General features: G+C 34.6%; 4 protein-coding genes across 4 annotated transcripts in view; 2 read left to right on the top strand and 2 right to left on the bottom strand.

The window, feature by feature from the left end:
- LOC109582702 (uncharacterized) overlaps positions 1-3,429 on the top strand; it is a 6,315-nt gene extending 2,886 nt beyond the window's left edge. The window contains exons 8-14 of the mRNA XM_019997577.1: positions 228-1,682; positions 1,731-1,912; positions 1,976-2,153; positions 2,355-2,580; positions 2,631-2,663; positions 2,887-2,979; positions 3,029-3,429. Coding sequence (XP_019853136.1) covers positions 228-1,682; positions 1,731-1,912; positions 1,976-2,153; positions 2,355-2,580; positions 2,631-2,663; positions 2,887-2,979; positions 3,029-3,321 — 2,460 coding nt within the window. The 3' untranslated portion in view covers positions 3,322-3,429. The remainder of the gene's footprint in view (positions 1-227; positions 1,683-1,730; positions 1,913-1,975; positions 2,154-2,354; positions 2,581-2,630; positions 2,664-2,886; positions 2,980-3,028) is intronic.
- A 211-nt stretch (positions 3,430-3,640) lies between these two features.
- On the top strand, positions 3,641-6,595 carry LOC109582701 (uncharacterized). Its single transcript, XM_019997576.1, has 4 exons — positions 3,641-4,306; positions 4,448-4,702; positions 5,502-5,792; positions 6,207-6,595. Exons 1-4 carry the CDS (start codon positions 4,184-4,186, stop codon positions 6,345-6,347), a joined length of 810 nt encoding a protein of 269 aa, XP_019853135.1. The 5' UTR covers positions 3,641-4,183; the 3' UTR covers positions 6,348-6,595.
- A 1,759-nt stretch (positions 6,596-8,354) lies between these two features.
- LOC109582686 (uncharacterized) lies at positions 8,355-12,306 on the bottom strand. Its single transcript, XM_019997556.1, has 13 exons — positions 12,220-12,306; positions 11,629-12,162; positions 11,409-11,575; positions 10,932-11,103; positions 10,495-10,823; positions 10,376-10,445; positions 10,264-10,323; positions 9,762-10,223; positions 9,595-9,707; positions 9,396-9,548; positions 9,173-9,347; positions 8,994-9,059; positions 8,355-8,934 (listed from the first exon to the last, which is right to left on the bottom strand). Exons 1-13 carry the CDS (start codon positions 12,242-12,244, stop codon positions 8,612-8,614), a joined length of 2,649 nt encoding a protein of 882 aa, XP_019853115.1. The 5' UTR covers positions 12,245-12,306; the 3' UTR covers positions 8,355-8,611.
- Positions 12,307-13,949: 1,643 nt separating this feature from the next.
- The window catches only part of LOC100639489 (neurogenic locus notch homolog protein 1-like), a 13,438-nt gene continuing 10,824 nt past the window's right edge, over positions 13,950-16,563 (bottom strand). The window contains exons 8-13 of the mRNA XM_019997555.1: positions 16,387-16,557; positions 16,217-16,292; positions 16,059-16,134; positions 15,600-15,745; positions 14,992-15,113; positions 13,950-14,196 (exon numbers count right to left, since the gene is read on the bottom strand). Of these exons, the coding sequence (XP_019853114.1) occupies positions 14,039-14,196; positions 14,992-15,113; positions 15,600-15,745; positions 16,059-16,134; positions 16,217-16,292; positions 16,387-16,557 (749 nt within the window). The 3' untranslated portion in view covers positions 13,950-14,038. The remainder of the gene's footprint in view (positions 14,197-14,991; positions 15,114-15,599; positions 15,746-16,058; positions 16,135-16,216; positions 16,293-16,386; positions 16,558-16,563) is intronic.

Raw genomic sequence — 16,563 nt, 5'->3', positions numbered from 1 at the left:
TGTGACTATATACATGTATATAAAAGTGTGACTATATATATACTATATATAGTGTGACATACATACATGTATATACAAACATTGCACGTGGGTCATTCAATTATAGGAACAACTTGGGGCTACGCCCCCAGATCGTAAGAATCTAAAATTTCTGCATGTATAAGTAGTGAACATACCTTATATGATAATTTTATTTATTATTTACTGCTGTTTCACAATATTTTTAGGGTGAATATCATATATCATATCGCCAGCGACAACTTGCTATATGTACTCCTGGTGAAGTCATTACTTTGAGTTTTCTGACTGCTTTACTGGAGTGTACTTCAGATGGTGTAGCGTCAAAACGCTACAAAACCATATGCAGGTTTTTAGAAGCAGCAGCACGAATAGTTCCAATTGAAAGCATTTGTTATACCATTGCTAATTCGCCTCAAGAGATTGCATGGAAATGCACTGAAGCATTTTTTTCTATTGATCCACCTCCTCCTTCCATTGAATTAGCAGCTGGTTTGGAAATAGCATATATGAATTTGGCTGTTGGCTCTGATCCTGCATTTTTGGACCATTTGCAGCGTCATTGTCTTCAGGTTATTAGCCAAATGAGTTCTTCTGGTAAACCTATTCCTTCTGTTCTAAATGTGCATGTACCGGTACCTGTGCCAAGGTCATTTTCTGAAGTTGTCCAAAGTAATCCTGTGAGGCTTCATCAGAATCCACTTCAACCCTTGGACAGAAGCACTCTTCTTGCCATGATGAATAAGCTCCGAGAAACAGCAAAAAAATATTGTGTGGATAACAGTTTCAAGACAACCCTGCGAGTAATAAGTGGAGCTAATGTTAGAGAGCTGTTTGCAACCAGAGTTGATGGAAAAGGTAGCAAGCTTCTTTCTCCAATTGATGTTTTAAAAATGGGGCGGAAAAAATTAGATGCTCTGAAAGCTGAAGAATTAGAAAATGATATTTTTCGTGTTTTAGATAAATCTAGTGAAGAAGCAAAAAAGTATTATAATGAAGAAATGCTCAAAATTATACAAAATATCTGTAATGATGAGCTCCTAATCTGTACACTATTACTGGGAGGCTTTATGGAGCAGCGAATTAGAGTGCCTTTAGTAGATTCACCTTTGGAAACCGCTCACATTCTTCAAACCACAGAAGCACCACCAGCTGTTGGAGTTTGGGCTCTGTTTAGCTTAGGAATGATCGACTTTGAGAAAATGTCTTCCAGTAAAAAGGGTAAAGCAATGGTTGTGAAAGTGGAGAAGTACATTAAGGGAATTTTTACAAAATCTAACCAAGCATCTGATCAGCACTCAGAATTTTATGCTGGTAAACTGCAGTTTTTGTTGCAGTGTTTAAAATCTAATGAAACTGTTAGCTGCAATACCAACTACATCAGTTATTCTCTTGAAACTCAACTTGCTGACTTGTGTTCCAGAAGAGACATTAAACCAGCAACTAGTGTAAAAATCCTAGTAAACAAATGGGATGATTATTTTAAGAATAACCTTTTATGTCATGTTTTGCAGCAATTTCGTCCTCTTGTTGCTCGCTGGATCATTTGGTGTCTAAATATTCATCGTTTGAGAGAAGAATTGGCTTCTCACACTACTGTGGGGATTATGGGCCTTAGTAACTCTGGGAAATCATGTCTTGTCAAAAAACTTTTCAGACAAAAAGTACATAGATATGTGTATATAATTTTATAACTATCATCTTTTGTACAGACTGCTGTTGGTTCAACTAGCATGCAGCGTACTACTGTTTCCTTTCTGTATAACTTAGAAGGCATTGTTAATGGTTTGAGTGTGATTGATTTTCCTGGAATAGATGATGGAGATAGTGGCGTGATGCCTTCACAATTATTGTTACGCATTCCTCAATTAATTGTGTTTGTTCTTGATTTTAAGTGAGTGACTTTAGTTTAACCTTTTTTTTATTTTGCATATTACTACATTTATACGTGTATTAGGAGGTGGGAGACTAATGCAGCCTTGAAGTGGATACATTTTTTTAAAAGTTCAGGAATTCCTATTTTGATTTGTTTAAGTCATGCTGATAAGTTGTATGCTAGTACATGTATTGGTGATGATGGAACAGAAATTGTGTCTAAAGACAATGCCAGACGTTTTTTACAGCAAGAATTAGAGGTAGGTCATTGTTATCATTTGTATTGTACATACATGTATGTATATTCTTATGTATATTGTATGTATATATGTATGTATATTTGTATGTATATTCTTCCACCAAACCCTTCAGACTTCATTAAATTTTGATGATTGCTTAAGATATTAATTTTCAATATGAATATCACTTCCTGATTCTAATGCAATTTAATTTTTGTTTAGAAATTACGGGAGAAACTTGATCCTTTACCGAACTGGGAAATGGGCTTTTATTCTTTTTGTCAAGACAAAGATTCATCTCTTAATTGTGATCAAGGTCGTCAAGCTTTGTCTGATGTTGGAATCTTGTCATGCAATGATGTTGGGGTGTGGATAGAAAAGGAATTACGGGAATATTTGAAAGAAGAAGGCCTTGCAGAACGCTGGAAGTATTTTTTGGCATCTGAAAGTAAGCATTTGTGCTTATGCTATTAACTCTTACTTTGTTTATCACTATAGAGAAAAAGGATGAGAATTCTAAACCAAAACAAGGTACATGTACATGTATGTCCTGTTTATGTTACTAAATGAATTTTGGTATAATTCTATCATGCCTAGTTGTAATTGACCAATCAGATTGCAGAATACCAGGTTTCTAATCTATTAGATACCTCCCGGGAACACTTGGTATTTATTAACTGAGCGACTGCGTCGCTCGGTTAATAAATACCATAGAAACCTCTACCTCGGTGTATAACCTATACTTATTTTATAGCTAAAACCCCCACAGTTGTTGATGACTGTGCTACAGGACTGACAAGAGATATTGATTTTTTGAATGAGGACAAAGATGCACATAAAGCCAAAAGTAATTTATACACAAATTAGCGCAAGTGTGATGCAAACTCTTTATATAGGCTATTCTACTCCATTTGAAGCTTCTGAAGTTATTAAGTTACTACGTCATGCTAAATTTGGATTTACAAAATCATTTCAGCATTTGCTGTCTGAACTTTGCATCCCGACAGATAAGAAAGAACAATTAAAGAAAGAAGCAAATTTTGATAATTATGACTGTGAGTTTCCGACAGAAAAAGCCATTGACTGGTGGATAACAAATAAGGAGGGGTCTTGGGAAGATTTTTTGGAAGTATTAAGGAATTGCGATGAGGTAACTGCTGCTTCGTATATCGAAAAAAGGCTTGTGTAACAATTTTAACAATGAAAAATAATTTTTATAGTGACATTATGTAGTATTATAACCATTGTGATGATTATTTATATGATTTTATGATTAAGAGTAAGCATTTAAACAGTATTGTGTTGCGTGTAGCTCTGATACTAATATTATGCTTAACCAATGGTATGCAACAGAATCGGTATACAATGGTATTTTGGACTACAGACCCCTGCTTCTGTGACAATTTACAGTAGTCTTAACAAGACCCAGTACAGTGGCTATCTCATATTGATGGGCGTTGTCAAGCACATGAATTTAACCCTCACTCCCTACAATCAACATGTCTTTCTTGAGGCCTTTCTCGTTTTCCATTCAATGCAATAAATATTTGTTCCCTTCATTAAGACCATCTTCATCTCGATCTTTGAGAATACTTTCCTCACTTCGACTACTGTCTTCTAGTAAAGCTCACAATACTTCCTATCCATTACCATGGCCACATCATGCCGAGACTAATCATGCCCGGGGTCCCCTCCCAACTGACCGCCTGCTTCACAGGATAGCCGGTCTATTCCTATTGAGGAGGGTTGTGCGTAACTGAGATGGAAGCAGATTTGATACTTCGAGTTTTTTAAATGGGGCCAAAGATGCAATACTGTTAGTGGGTAGGTTGTTATTTTCAAACGAACGAAACGAACTAGAAGGCATTCTTCAACCGAAACTCTTCAAAGCAGTTGAAACCTTTTTCTCATCTCTTCCACAGGATTCTCAAGGAAAATTAGAAATCGAGTCAATAAAACGTTTGGAGCTCACCGGAGTGAGATCAGTGTTTGATATGGTCACTTGAGAGTTTGGTGGGCATCACTTGAGAGTAGATTTTGCTGATAACAGTATGGAGACAACTGCTGATGTTAATTCAAAGACACTGTTTGTTGATCGACTGCCAAAGACTTTTAAGAATGATTTAGTTCTCCAGAAGATGTTTGAAGTTTATGGTACCATTAACTTTTGTCAGGTAAGAGAATGTAACTTGTGTGTACATTCTGGGTAATTAATTTACTTAATGTACGTACATGTACATCACATGTACATGTACTTTATTATATTTTCCATCTTTTCTCTTATTTCTTTAATTTCTCTCTCCCTCTCTCCTTAGGCTGCTACAGCTCCCAATGGCTGTCCAAGGTGTTTTGCCTTTATCGATTTCAATTCATCATTTTCAGCTGAAGAGGCCCAGTTTAATCTCAATGGATATTCCTTTCAAGGACAAGAGATAAGAGTCTCCTATGGCATGCCTTGCAGACCTGGTGCTTGTATCTTACAGCCAAAGAGTCTCCTGCCTAACTTATGGGGCATGACCGTCCAGCCCATTGTCTTGAGCAACTATGAAACACTTTTACAGGAATCTGTTGTAAGTACAGTGTACATGTACATCTAAAGTGTGTGTGTGTGTGTGTGTGTGCATCAGTATATTTGCATTCTGTTACTAAAGGTAATAAAGATTAGATTAAAGATACAGGCCAAGTACAGGGACTTGGTCAAATTTTGTAAAAAAAATGGCTAGGAGCCAAATCATTATTTTTATAATTTTTTTCTGATATATATACATGTTCTTATGCTGTGTAGCAAGTTTGAGCTGATTTTGATCAAGTTTGGATTTTTTATGAATTTTTAAAGTTACTCAAAAATCAGGCCAACGACCAAAGGCTATAGCCTTTGGTCAAATGCCAAATTCTTTCAAAAATGGCTTTGAGAGAATTGTTAATTTTTATAATTTTTCCTGATACATATACATGTTCTTATGTTGTGTAGAAAGTTTGAGCTGATTCCGATCAAAATTGGATTTTTTATGAATTTTTAAACTTGCTCCAAACGCCATGTACTGTATTGTAGTGCTTGTCAGCTCATGAAGCTCATGCTGTTTAGCTCACTTAGCATGCTTTGTGGGGAACACTGACATACATGTACATTAGTGTACATGTACATGTACATGTACATGTACATTATGTATTTTTGGAAGTTTTTATTTCAAAAAGCAAGCAAATGTTGATTTGGTAGACTATTAGTAGTGTACATTGTAGTACAGTGTACATATACATGTACAGTATAATAGTAAATTATATTAAATTATAATAATTATGTCATTATAAATGATGCGTACATGTATACATGTACATGACATGTTAATGATGTGATTCTCTTTTTATGAGATATATACTCACGTTCATCCCATCCCTCCCCCGCCTCCTCCCCCTCCCCCTCCTCCTTCTAATGGAACTCACTCATACACAGCATACGATTATCATTCTCATGATACTCACTATCATCACCATCACCATCACGACTCACAAACTGTTAATACTCCGTCTCCCCCACCACCTCCTCTTCCTTATAGGCCACCATTATCTTCCAGTGTCACTAAGACAAAGTTAAAGTTAAAGATAGTAGAAAACGTGGAAGAGAGAAAGGAAAACATAATGCCCGTATATACTTTATTAAAGGTAAGGGATTTGTACAATTATTTATAGTACAATTATTCTCTCCTTCATTTCTTAAATTTCTTGCTTAATTTTTTACATGCACCATATAGCGGGAAATTTTAGAGGTGATTAATTTTGGCATATTTGGTGTTTTGATAGCCATTCACCAAAATAAAAATCTGCCATTTTGAGCCATTATACGCATGCTCAATAGCACGTGGCCACATATTCGCCAAATTAAATTTCGCCAATCACTAAAATTTAGCAATTCACCAAATTTTAGTCCCTCCATATAATTTCCCACTATACAGTATCCACTCTATCTTTCTTTTTCTCCTCCAATCATTCTTTCATTTTTAAAATTATTTTTTCTCTCTCCTCTCACATGCTCTCTTTCTCTCTATATTTTCTCTTTTTCTCTCCTCCTCACACAAGGCTGGTAACAAACGCTCGATACATCACAATTCAAGAGAGAGGTCTCATTCATCCAGTGTATACAACAAGCCGTACATAGGACAGCATGATCAAGGAATCCCCTTCACTCATCCACTGAAAAGAATCAAGACAGGATCATGAGATCAGCCATTTTCATCAATTATTATTATTATTTCAATTTATTGGCCCTCTTTCTGGTTTTGGACTGTTCCCCTATTATAATGTATACTATTATTATTATTATTATTATTATTATTATTATTATTATTATTATTATGTCAGATGTAACTTGTTCCGACAATACATGTGTGAATTATTATTATTATTATTGTTATCATTATTATATTGTATTTTGTGTTCTCTTATTGTATTATAGTATTCTGAACCTATTATTGTTATTATTATTATTGGGATTTAGACACTGATGATGTCACTATTACACAATTGCAAGCTAATACATGCTTTATGGGAAAGTCAGGATCAGAAATTTGATACAGAAATTTAAAACAACATGTATTCAATTTTTAATTGGTGCAATGTTAGTTTGTACAATCATATCTTAAGTAGCATTAAATCAAACTGTACATGTATGTTGTTCATGAGTTGATAATGGATGTTCATATTGATGTACATGTATTAATCATCATCTTTCTTGTCATCTTTCTTGCCAAGCTGGTACAAGAGATACGCAGCCGCTCCAAGGATTCCAGCACCAACAGCTCCAGCAACAGCAACATCAGACCCAGTCACTGGACGAGAGACCCCCAACTCCTTTGCCACTTTCTGACAGTAGTCTTGACAGTTGTTAAAAGTTTCATGGTAAGACCCCATACTGACCAGTATATTATGTGCTTTCACGATTACTGTCCAGGCGTCTATTGGTTCCGTTGCACCAAGTTCAGTTTTCTTTAGTGTACTGAAGCTACTGATATCTTCCACTTTGTCCAATGAAAATACCGTCTCATTGTGTTCACCTGCTACTTTTAAGTGAATTACAAACCCTTCATTGTGTCCAGGAGTCGTAAATAGCAAAGAATAGTGTGTGAAGACTCCCTTAGATAACATAATAACTTCCCAACTTATCCTTCTATTCCAAACCGGGAAGTTTTCAAGATCTTTCCAAACTTCTGTGATATTATGCATCAATTCTTCTCTTGTGAACCCTTTGAAAGCCTTGGCGCAGTGACAAGAACACGATGGAGAAGCCATAACCATTCAAAACACAAGCCGTCGTCGAGTCTGGCTCATAAATATTTAACCTGCACTCCCTCAAATCAAATGACAAATGGCCTCAATCTCAGCAGTCAACATGATTCGGTACAATAAATATTTATTCCCTTCATTAAGACCATCTTCAATTCGATCTTCAACAATGCTCTCCTCACTTCGACTACTGTCTTCTAGTAAAGCTCACAATGCTTCAAGTTCCTATCCATTACCATGGCCACATCATGCCCGGGGTCCCCTCCCAACCGACCGCCTACTTCACAGGATAGCCGGTCTATTCCTATTGAGGAGGGTTGTACGTAACTGGGATGGAAGCAGATTTGACACATCGAGTTTCTTAAATGGAGCCAAAGATGCAATTCTGCTGGTGGGTAAGCTGTTATTTTCAAACGAACGAAACGAACTAGAAGGCATTCTTCAACCGAAACTCTTCAAAGCAGTCGAAACCTCTTTCTCATCTCTTCCACAGGACTCTCAAGGAAAATTAGAAATCGAGTCGATAAAACGTTTGGAGCTCACCGGAGTGAGATCAGTGTTTGGTACAGCTTCACCTGGTGATGAGCATGTGGTTTCATGGCTTGGACAGAAAATAATAACTTCTAAATCGAGGTTGGAGTCATTGTCTATTTCGTATTCAAATGGTCGCATGACTTTTAAAGTTGCTAAAGAGTTAGGCGAAGAAGCAACTCAAGCTAGAATGGAGTTTTTACTTGCTGTGTCCTTCCTTGCAAAGGAGAGATACAGGCTGGTTGATAAAGATGGAACCGTGTTGGATGGAGCAGAGGGCAAGGTTAGATCCAGTCATCATCAGTGGGTCTTTGGTTCAACTGTTGATTGGGACAATGACATTTATCCATTTCAATGGAGAATATATGACATTAATAATTATCTCTCCAATAATGTAATTAATGATGGATGTGAAACTTGATTAAACAGTAGAGATATTAAAAGTCTGTATGATAGTTAATAATAATGATTTTATTGTTATTTTTGGTATTATTGTTAAAAGTGGTACAGTTCAATACTAAGATGCATATAGTAGCCAATTTTGGATGATACTGTTGTTCATGGATGAACACCTAACAAGGGGAAACTACATACTGGAATTAGTGCCTGTTAAAGGCTTCAGAACTAAATTTTTTGTTTTAACGACATGCTACATAATAATATGATTCAAATTACTGATTATAGTTATGTAAACCAAGTTCTTTCTCCATTTGTTCAGCTATAATTCTAAAAGCTTCTTTTGTTTTCAATACCTCAATTAAAGTCTTTATTGACTGAGGCTGAGTTTTAATAGTAGCTTCAAGTGCTAACAAAAGTGAAGCACTCCTGTCACATACTGATTTGCCAGTATTTTTGATTTCAGTGACAGTATCTTTAGTTATTAGTTCATTACTATATAAGGCCATTGTCAATATTAAAAGATTGTCTGAGACTGCTAGCATTTCAAGAAGTGAATCAAAGTTTTTTTTAAGCACTGGTGTAGCTACTTCACATCCTAATATAATAATAATAGTTATGATTGGAATAATAAAGTGTATTTGAGTTTATAAATACCTGGAGAAAATGGCAATGAAGATGACTGTATAGTGCTAGCACTTACAGGTGGCTGAACAACATCATCTACATGTATAATGATAAGTTGCATGTAGTCATAATGAAGCATTAGAATAATAAGTATGTTTTATGGCATAGGAGAGTTCAAAATTTGTCCAAAATTTGTTCACATTACTTACCCATTGTTAGTACAATATTTAGCTTTTCAATATCACTTTTGATTCCTTTTAGTTCTATGGGATAACTCAGCACTGAATTGGTGTCAATACCAGGAGTCGCTTTTATTGTAACTAATTGTGGTGGATATGGAAAAGAGGAAAGCCGGTCATTTTTATCAATTGCCTCCTGGCTGGCCTATAAACAAAGTTTGATAATTCTGATTGTGCTTAGATCTACTTATACCCTTATAGGGAAGGCATGTGGTTGTATTGTCCATCCAGGGATTTCTCTGCAAGCATCAAAACAAAATTCTATATGCTCATCAACAATTTCAAATTGAAATGTTAAGTCTAATTCTTTAACAGTTTGCTGCTTTCTTAGTGTTCCCTGTAAGTGCTGCAAACAACAGTCATACACTACAGTTGATTTGTACAATAATTACCTTTATGATAACACCAAGATCTTTACCAAAAAAAATTTTCATCTTCCATTTTCTTCCGGGTATTTTGATCTCATACACAACTTGACAAAAGTATTGTTTGGGAAAAGATAAATCTAAATTATGAAAACAAAATATTAAAGCATAATCTCAGTCGACATAAATCTTACAATTTGCATGCCGTCTTCTAAAGGGTTTAATGATTAGAGACCAAAGATGAGATTTAGATGTACTAATGTAGCCGTATCGATTACCAGATGGAAAAGTCCCTCCTTCTTTTATTTGAAAATTGTAAGGAGGCTTAGTTAAAAGTGCAGAAGCAAAGCTAAGGTAACTGCTGTGAACTGCTGATTCTACTGAAACACAATGTTGCATTTCCAGTTGAATGGGTTTCAAAGGAGCCTTAGAGAAAATTACAGCATAAACAGCACTGACTAGCTCAGTATCTTCTGGAAATTTTTGCCCTCCTTGAATAAATGCACCAACAGCTATCCCAAGAGTATCAGAAGGCAGCACAGTTCCTCGATGAACTGTGATTCTTAAACCATATTCTTCCCAGTTAAAAAAATGCAAGGAATCCCCCTCAATGATGAAAAGTTGCTTTTCAGGAACATCAATACTTTCAAAACTATCTAAAATACCGTTAGCATAATGAAGTCTACATTGGCTTACCAAGTGAAGAGATTAGATACTGGTAATCATGATTAATAGGACCCATATGCAATTTTCTTTCTGAAGTAAGAAATATAAGATGACAAAATAGTCTAAGTAGCTATCACCATACCATTTTGAAATTGAGCATCAGTCATAGTAGATGCTTCTACTGTTTGGGTCATTTTTCTGTGTAAATTATCCTGCTTTAAAGTATTGTGTTTAAGCATTATTGTTACTAATTCAACATACCTGTTTTTGCAATTGCAGTTGTTGAAATGTTCTTTTAGCTTTAAAATCAGTCTCTTCCTGCTGTAGCTGCTTGTGAGATTGTTCCTGTTTCTCTTTTATTTTAGTACTCAAAACATCTCTTTGAATTCGTAGTTCTTGCTGCATTATCTTGACTTCACTTTCCTTTACAAGAAGATCTCTCATAAGAGCTTGTTTTGTATTGTCAATTTGTGCTATTTCTATGTTCATTCTTGTTTGATAGCCATGATCCATCATTTGATCCTTTCCTTGTAACTTCAACTGCTCATAGTACTTTTCTTGACTTTCTTTAGGTGACAAAAATATTTGATCTAAGTAAAATATTATGCTTAACCACATGCACTACAATTTTAGTAGAAATAACAATTGTCATATAGGAAATGTAGGCTTAATAATAACACTAAATTATATGTTTATACCTATCTCAATTAAGGTTGTATCATCAGAAATGCAAGTTTGAGAACGAAGTCGCTCACGACTTCTATTCAATGCTAATCCACCAACTGACACCAACCACACACAATCAAATTCTGTGTAAATCACTGACAATGATTGAGAAACTCTCCGACTAAATGATTCTGGTACAGGAATCTACATTAAAAAGAACCATAATATAAAATAAAATTTATAAGCATATAATCACTATTTTCCATGATGAAAGGTTGATATCATAGGCCCAAGAGTCATTCAGAAATGTTTTATTTTCATCCATTCCTCCTGAAATCACTAGAAAAGTTCCATTGATAATTGCACCTGCATGCCCCCATCTTCCAACAGGCCATGAAGGTGATTGATTATTGACACATTGCCAGTACTAAAGAAATAAATTTATCTAATACCATTCTTACTATACGGTATTAGTCAATGTACAACTTTTCAATGCATTCTTAACATACTACTATATTAAGTGATATTGATACTTCTAGTAAATAGAGAGCACTACTGCATATGCCATTGAACCATCCACCAAATAGAACAGCCCGAGTATTACTTATTTTTTCAAAGACAAAGCTACTAGCAGGCGGTATACATTCCCCAATGATAGAAGGACTACTCCATTTTCCTAATAAAATAATTATGATTACACATGTAAAATTACCACACTACTCTTGATACCTTGGCTTGATAATTCATACATTGAGTGCTCATTGGTTCGCCATCGTTCATTAGATAAATTAGTATAGCTATTGCCTTGCAGTTGCACAGCTGGTTTGGATCCTATTCCACCTATCATCAGTAAATGGTGTACGCCATCATGTTCGAATGACAACATTCCACCATTAGCTCTCCTCATAACTGGTCTAGTTGCATCAGTTAATTCTATATCCCTCCACTGAAAGCTGACAGTATTTAACTGTGTGATATTGTTGTGATAGCACTCATCATGGTTGCAATGTCCTCCAAAATAATACAATTGATTATGTATTGCAGTGCAAAAGTATCCCCTCACTCCTAATGGAGGAAAACCAGTGGTATCCTTATTAATCCAGTGACCAGTTGAAGGAGTAAATTTTTGTATTTTGCTGATAAACTTTCTTTTCTCTTCATTATCATGTACTTTAGGTGAACCAACTTGATCACCAGCCCATGCATACAATGAATCACCTACCACCACTGTGTGGTGACTAAATCTTCCAATGAGTTTGTGATCTATTTTTAAAAAATTAAAATAAAACAATAACAATACATACAATTCATATGTTTTACCGTTTCTGCTGAAGCTTTTAGCCATTAGCAACTATTTTCATGTTGTTTACTTGTCTTGAGAAGTGCTGAACTCAGGCTTTGTCAAAGGATGTTGTAGTCATGTATAATTGAAATTTAATAGGAAATTCCCCTTATGTGGTATGTTATTGCTGACTCATGAGGCATAAACAATAAAAACTCCTACATACTAAACTATATACAATGACTCCTACAGACTACACCCGATACTACTATTCTATGCAGGTCAGTTGCAATGTCATGACATTGCAATACTATATGTAGCTATGGATGCTTAGTAACAGATGCTTAGTCATGTAGTAGCTACATGTAGTATTGCATTCTCATGACAATTATATGTAACTGCTGCTAATTGCAGTTCCAGAACCCTAATCACTTCAGGCTATTCAAATCCAATGCAATTTATTTATCATAATGAACGCTATATTTAATTTTATTATTAAAATGTAAAATTATGACTCTGGTTAAGTATGTATCACTTACAAAAATGGATTAACAAACTGAAAACATTAAAAACACAGTCACCTAATAATAATTAAAGTAAACACTTGGAATGAACATATTGTCTTAATCAGATTTATTGATTTGAGGCACCTTTTTGCATAGTTCTTAATACATGCCAGATCTATATACAGCTATTTGCATAGACCTTACAACTGCATTGGCAGTTGTCAAGTAGGTGGGCTGTTTTTTTAATGTAATCAGACAACACAAGACACACCAGTCAATTTAGATAGTCCCCTTTGAAGTTCATAGAATGGCTTGCTCATACAGAGAAACAGGTCAAATTGTGCTGTGTAAACACAAAGCTAGATATGACTATCATAACAAAAGTTGCAACCCACAATAGACTTTTCAAAAATGACAGTATAAAACTGGCACTGTCAGTCATTGATAGGCATCCTGTGTACTTCTTCTATCTAACACAAAATTTTTGGAATGGGATAATGCTACATTATCCCTGGCTACATTTAATTGATATAAACATTAATGCCACAGTTGTTACATCCCAATCTACTATTCTATATATGTATTGTATACATGGATGCACTCATAGGGGTAGGAACAAACTAAAAGTTGGGGGGGCTAAGGTATTATTTATTGGAAATCATAGGAGCATGATTTAACAATTGATCATTGTACTGAAATTAATATTGTCCAAAATATTGGCATCTATGCTCATTAAATGTAATGAATTCCTTTGCAATGTCCTCGATGTATAAATTGTCTGTAAATTCTTTATGAGTATGCTAAATAACTACATGATTAAGACGCTCTTGTGACATTGTGGAGCACAAGTAGTTTTTTCATCTCCTTAACATCGAAAATCTATGCTCAGCTAAAGCTAATGTTGAAGCTTGTGTATTTCTGAAAAAACTAGTGTGTTCTTAGAAGCTAGATTGTATTAATTGTTTTATTAAACGAATCATCACACAATATGCACACATATAAGGATTACCTAAACTAAAGTCTATAGTGTTGATAATAGTAATACATGTATATCACTTAAAGTTGGAGGGGCTAAGCCCCCCTTCAATGAAAGTTGCGGGGGCTTAAGCCCCTCCTGCCCCCCCAGTTCCTACCCCTATGGATGCACTCATAGTAGCTGCATGTAATTTAGCTCTCATTGCAATGTGATATTACTATCACTGCTCCTTAATAATTTCACCCTCATAACATTTGATGACCTCAGGTTATAAACTTTATTTTTTTGTAATGAGCACTATAATTAACTTTGTTATTAAAAATGTAAAAATTATGACATTGGTTATAAGTGAAAACATAAAAAACAGGGTCACTGTTATGAACAAGTTGTTACATTCTCCCCGACTGATGAAGTGTCAAATGGAACTGGCTCTGGATTCATTGAATAGCCAAGCTGAACCACTGAGACTAGACATCCTGAAAAACCAGTTTGATAAACTTGCTGAGATATGAGAGGAACATTTGGGGCTCCGCCTAGAATAAAAATAATAATGAGGTTATAGTGTATGTACATCTATGTCAATCAAAATAACCAAAAATAGTTTAAATTTTCTATTTATTAGATATGAAGTAGTATATACATATACATGCACACAGATAGTGAAAAGCTTTCCAGGCCCATTATTTGACTAATGATATTACACAGGCATGAATACTGGTAGCTACATGTACATGTACATGTATATGTACAAGACAGGATAAAATGTACCCACAAAAAAGTTTCCCACAAAGCTTGCTATGTGAGCATAAATAGGATGTTTTATGAGTACATATTTGCACTTGGAGCAACTTCAAAAATTCATAAAAAATCCAAATTTGAGCGGAATCAGCTCAAACTTTCTACACAACATAAAAACATGTATATGTACCAGAAAAAAATTTTAAAATGGAAAATTCTCTTGATGCTATTTTTGACAAAATTTGGCTGATGACCAAAGGCTATAGCCTTGGGTATTTTGCTCAATTTTTGAGTAACTTTAAAAATTCATAAAAATTTTAAATTTCATCGGGATCAGCTCAAACTTTCTAAACAACATTAAAACATGTATATGCACCAGAAAAAAATTTCTAATCAAAATTCTCTTCATTTAAATTTTTGTCAAAATACCCTGTACTATATATAGTACAGGGTCTTTGGCCACAACTGATAAGAAGCTGCATAAGCTCTATGCCAAAATTCTGTGAAAAGCCCTGCCCACAAAAAATGAGAAATGAAACTAAATACACATTTATGCATTGAACATAATAAAGCTTTATAAAATCTCTTACCTAGAAACAGTACAAAGTCGTACGGCGAAAGATTCAAGTGTCTTGATGAACCCTGAGACATTCCATCAGTAAACACTGTGGTGTTACCTTGTGACATTAATATTCTTCCTCTATAATCAGTCCTACAGTATTAATGCAAATATTTATTACTATTATCAATAATACAGTATAATAAAAACAAAAATAAAAATATACATGTACATGTAATTACATGCATAATATTACATGTGATGCAATAGGAAGAATCATGCACCTCCATCATTATTATTAGTTTGTACATATAATTCTTACATACATGCATAAACCATTATAATAATACAATCTTCAAACATGATTTTTTCAGTGACTGCTTCTAACTATAAGCAAGATAACTTTAATTTAAGCAAGATGACTACAAGATACTGAATTTAGACATGTGCAATTGCTTTGCTAGCTCATACATGTATATCATACAGCACATAATCTATAGCTTGCTTAGGCTCACCCCTTTAATGTTTTACATTCGTCTAGTAATAATACATATACAGTATACATGTATGCGTATGTGAGTTAAAAATCAACAAGTACATGTACATGTATTATCAAGAGTACATAATACTTAAAGTTACCTCAATAGTGTGATGTTATGCTGCTGCCCTATCGCTAATGGTTGGCTAGTTTCAACTAAACCAACTCCAGAGCCCAGTTGAAAACGGAACTCTAACACTCCTTCGTTCATACCAACCAGTAAATAATTACCAGTCGATGGATTAGCCTAAGAATAAATTTAAACAATAAAAAATAAAATAGTCCAATATTCTGACAAAATTAGTTTTTTTATAGATATGTACTAACAAACGCTCCTTTATTAGGAACTGTATTACCATAGGCAGATAAGCATGTACACGAATAAAATTAAATTTATACATAACATTAAACAATAAAAATAGTCTAATATTCTGATAAAATAAGTTTTTATAGAACTCTATTAGATAAGCAGATAAAAAATTTAATGTGCATGTAAGTAAATGTACAATACATACATGTAGTACTGTGTGTGGGTGTGTGTGTGTGAAATTCTCCCTTACATGGCCAATATAGAGTAATAGTCCTGATCCATTGCTAGGAATGATAGACAATCTTATTTCAGTATGTATTGTAATACTATAGAGTGGAGAGGGAGAGATATTTAATGATGGAAGATAATATATATTATATAAAGAGTGTAAGAGTTCTTATAGTTAACCTGCTAAGAGGAATATTAACAGCTGGAAACAGAAGGTAGCCATCACCAGCAAAAAAAGCAGAACTAAACGAAACTCCTACAATAATTAAAAAATCAATTTTATTATAAATCATTTTATTATTAATCATTTAATATATACTCATTCATTTTATTTTCATTAAATGACTTACGTTGTTCACACTTTGCTCCAGCAGCGAAAGGCAGTGAGCACTGACACCTCTCCTCTATAATGCCATTAACCAGGACTGCTATACACTTCCCTCCATTAAGACAAGGATTAACATTACAAGCGACACTAGTAGGACACTGACTGATAGCAGCTCCCTCTGTAGCATTAGAAATGATAC

This window comes from Amphimedon queenslandica, unplaced genomic scaffold (assembly GCF_000090795.2).
Source record: "Amphimedon queenslandica unplaced genomic scaffold, v1.1 AMPQUscaffold_13363, whole genome shotgun sequence".
Lineage (NCBI taxonomy): Eukaryota > Metazoa > Porifera > Demospongiae > Haplosclerida > Niphatidae > Amphimedon > Amphimedon queenslandica.
The sequence above is the reverse complement of the archived record's forward strand: the minus strand, read 5'-3'. Positions and strand labels throughout refer to the sequence as shown.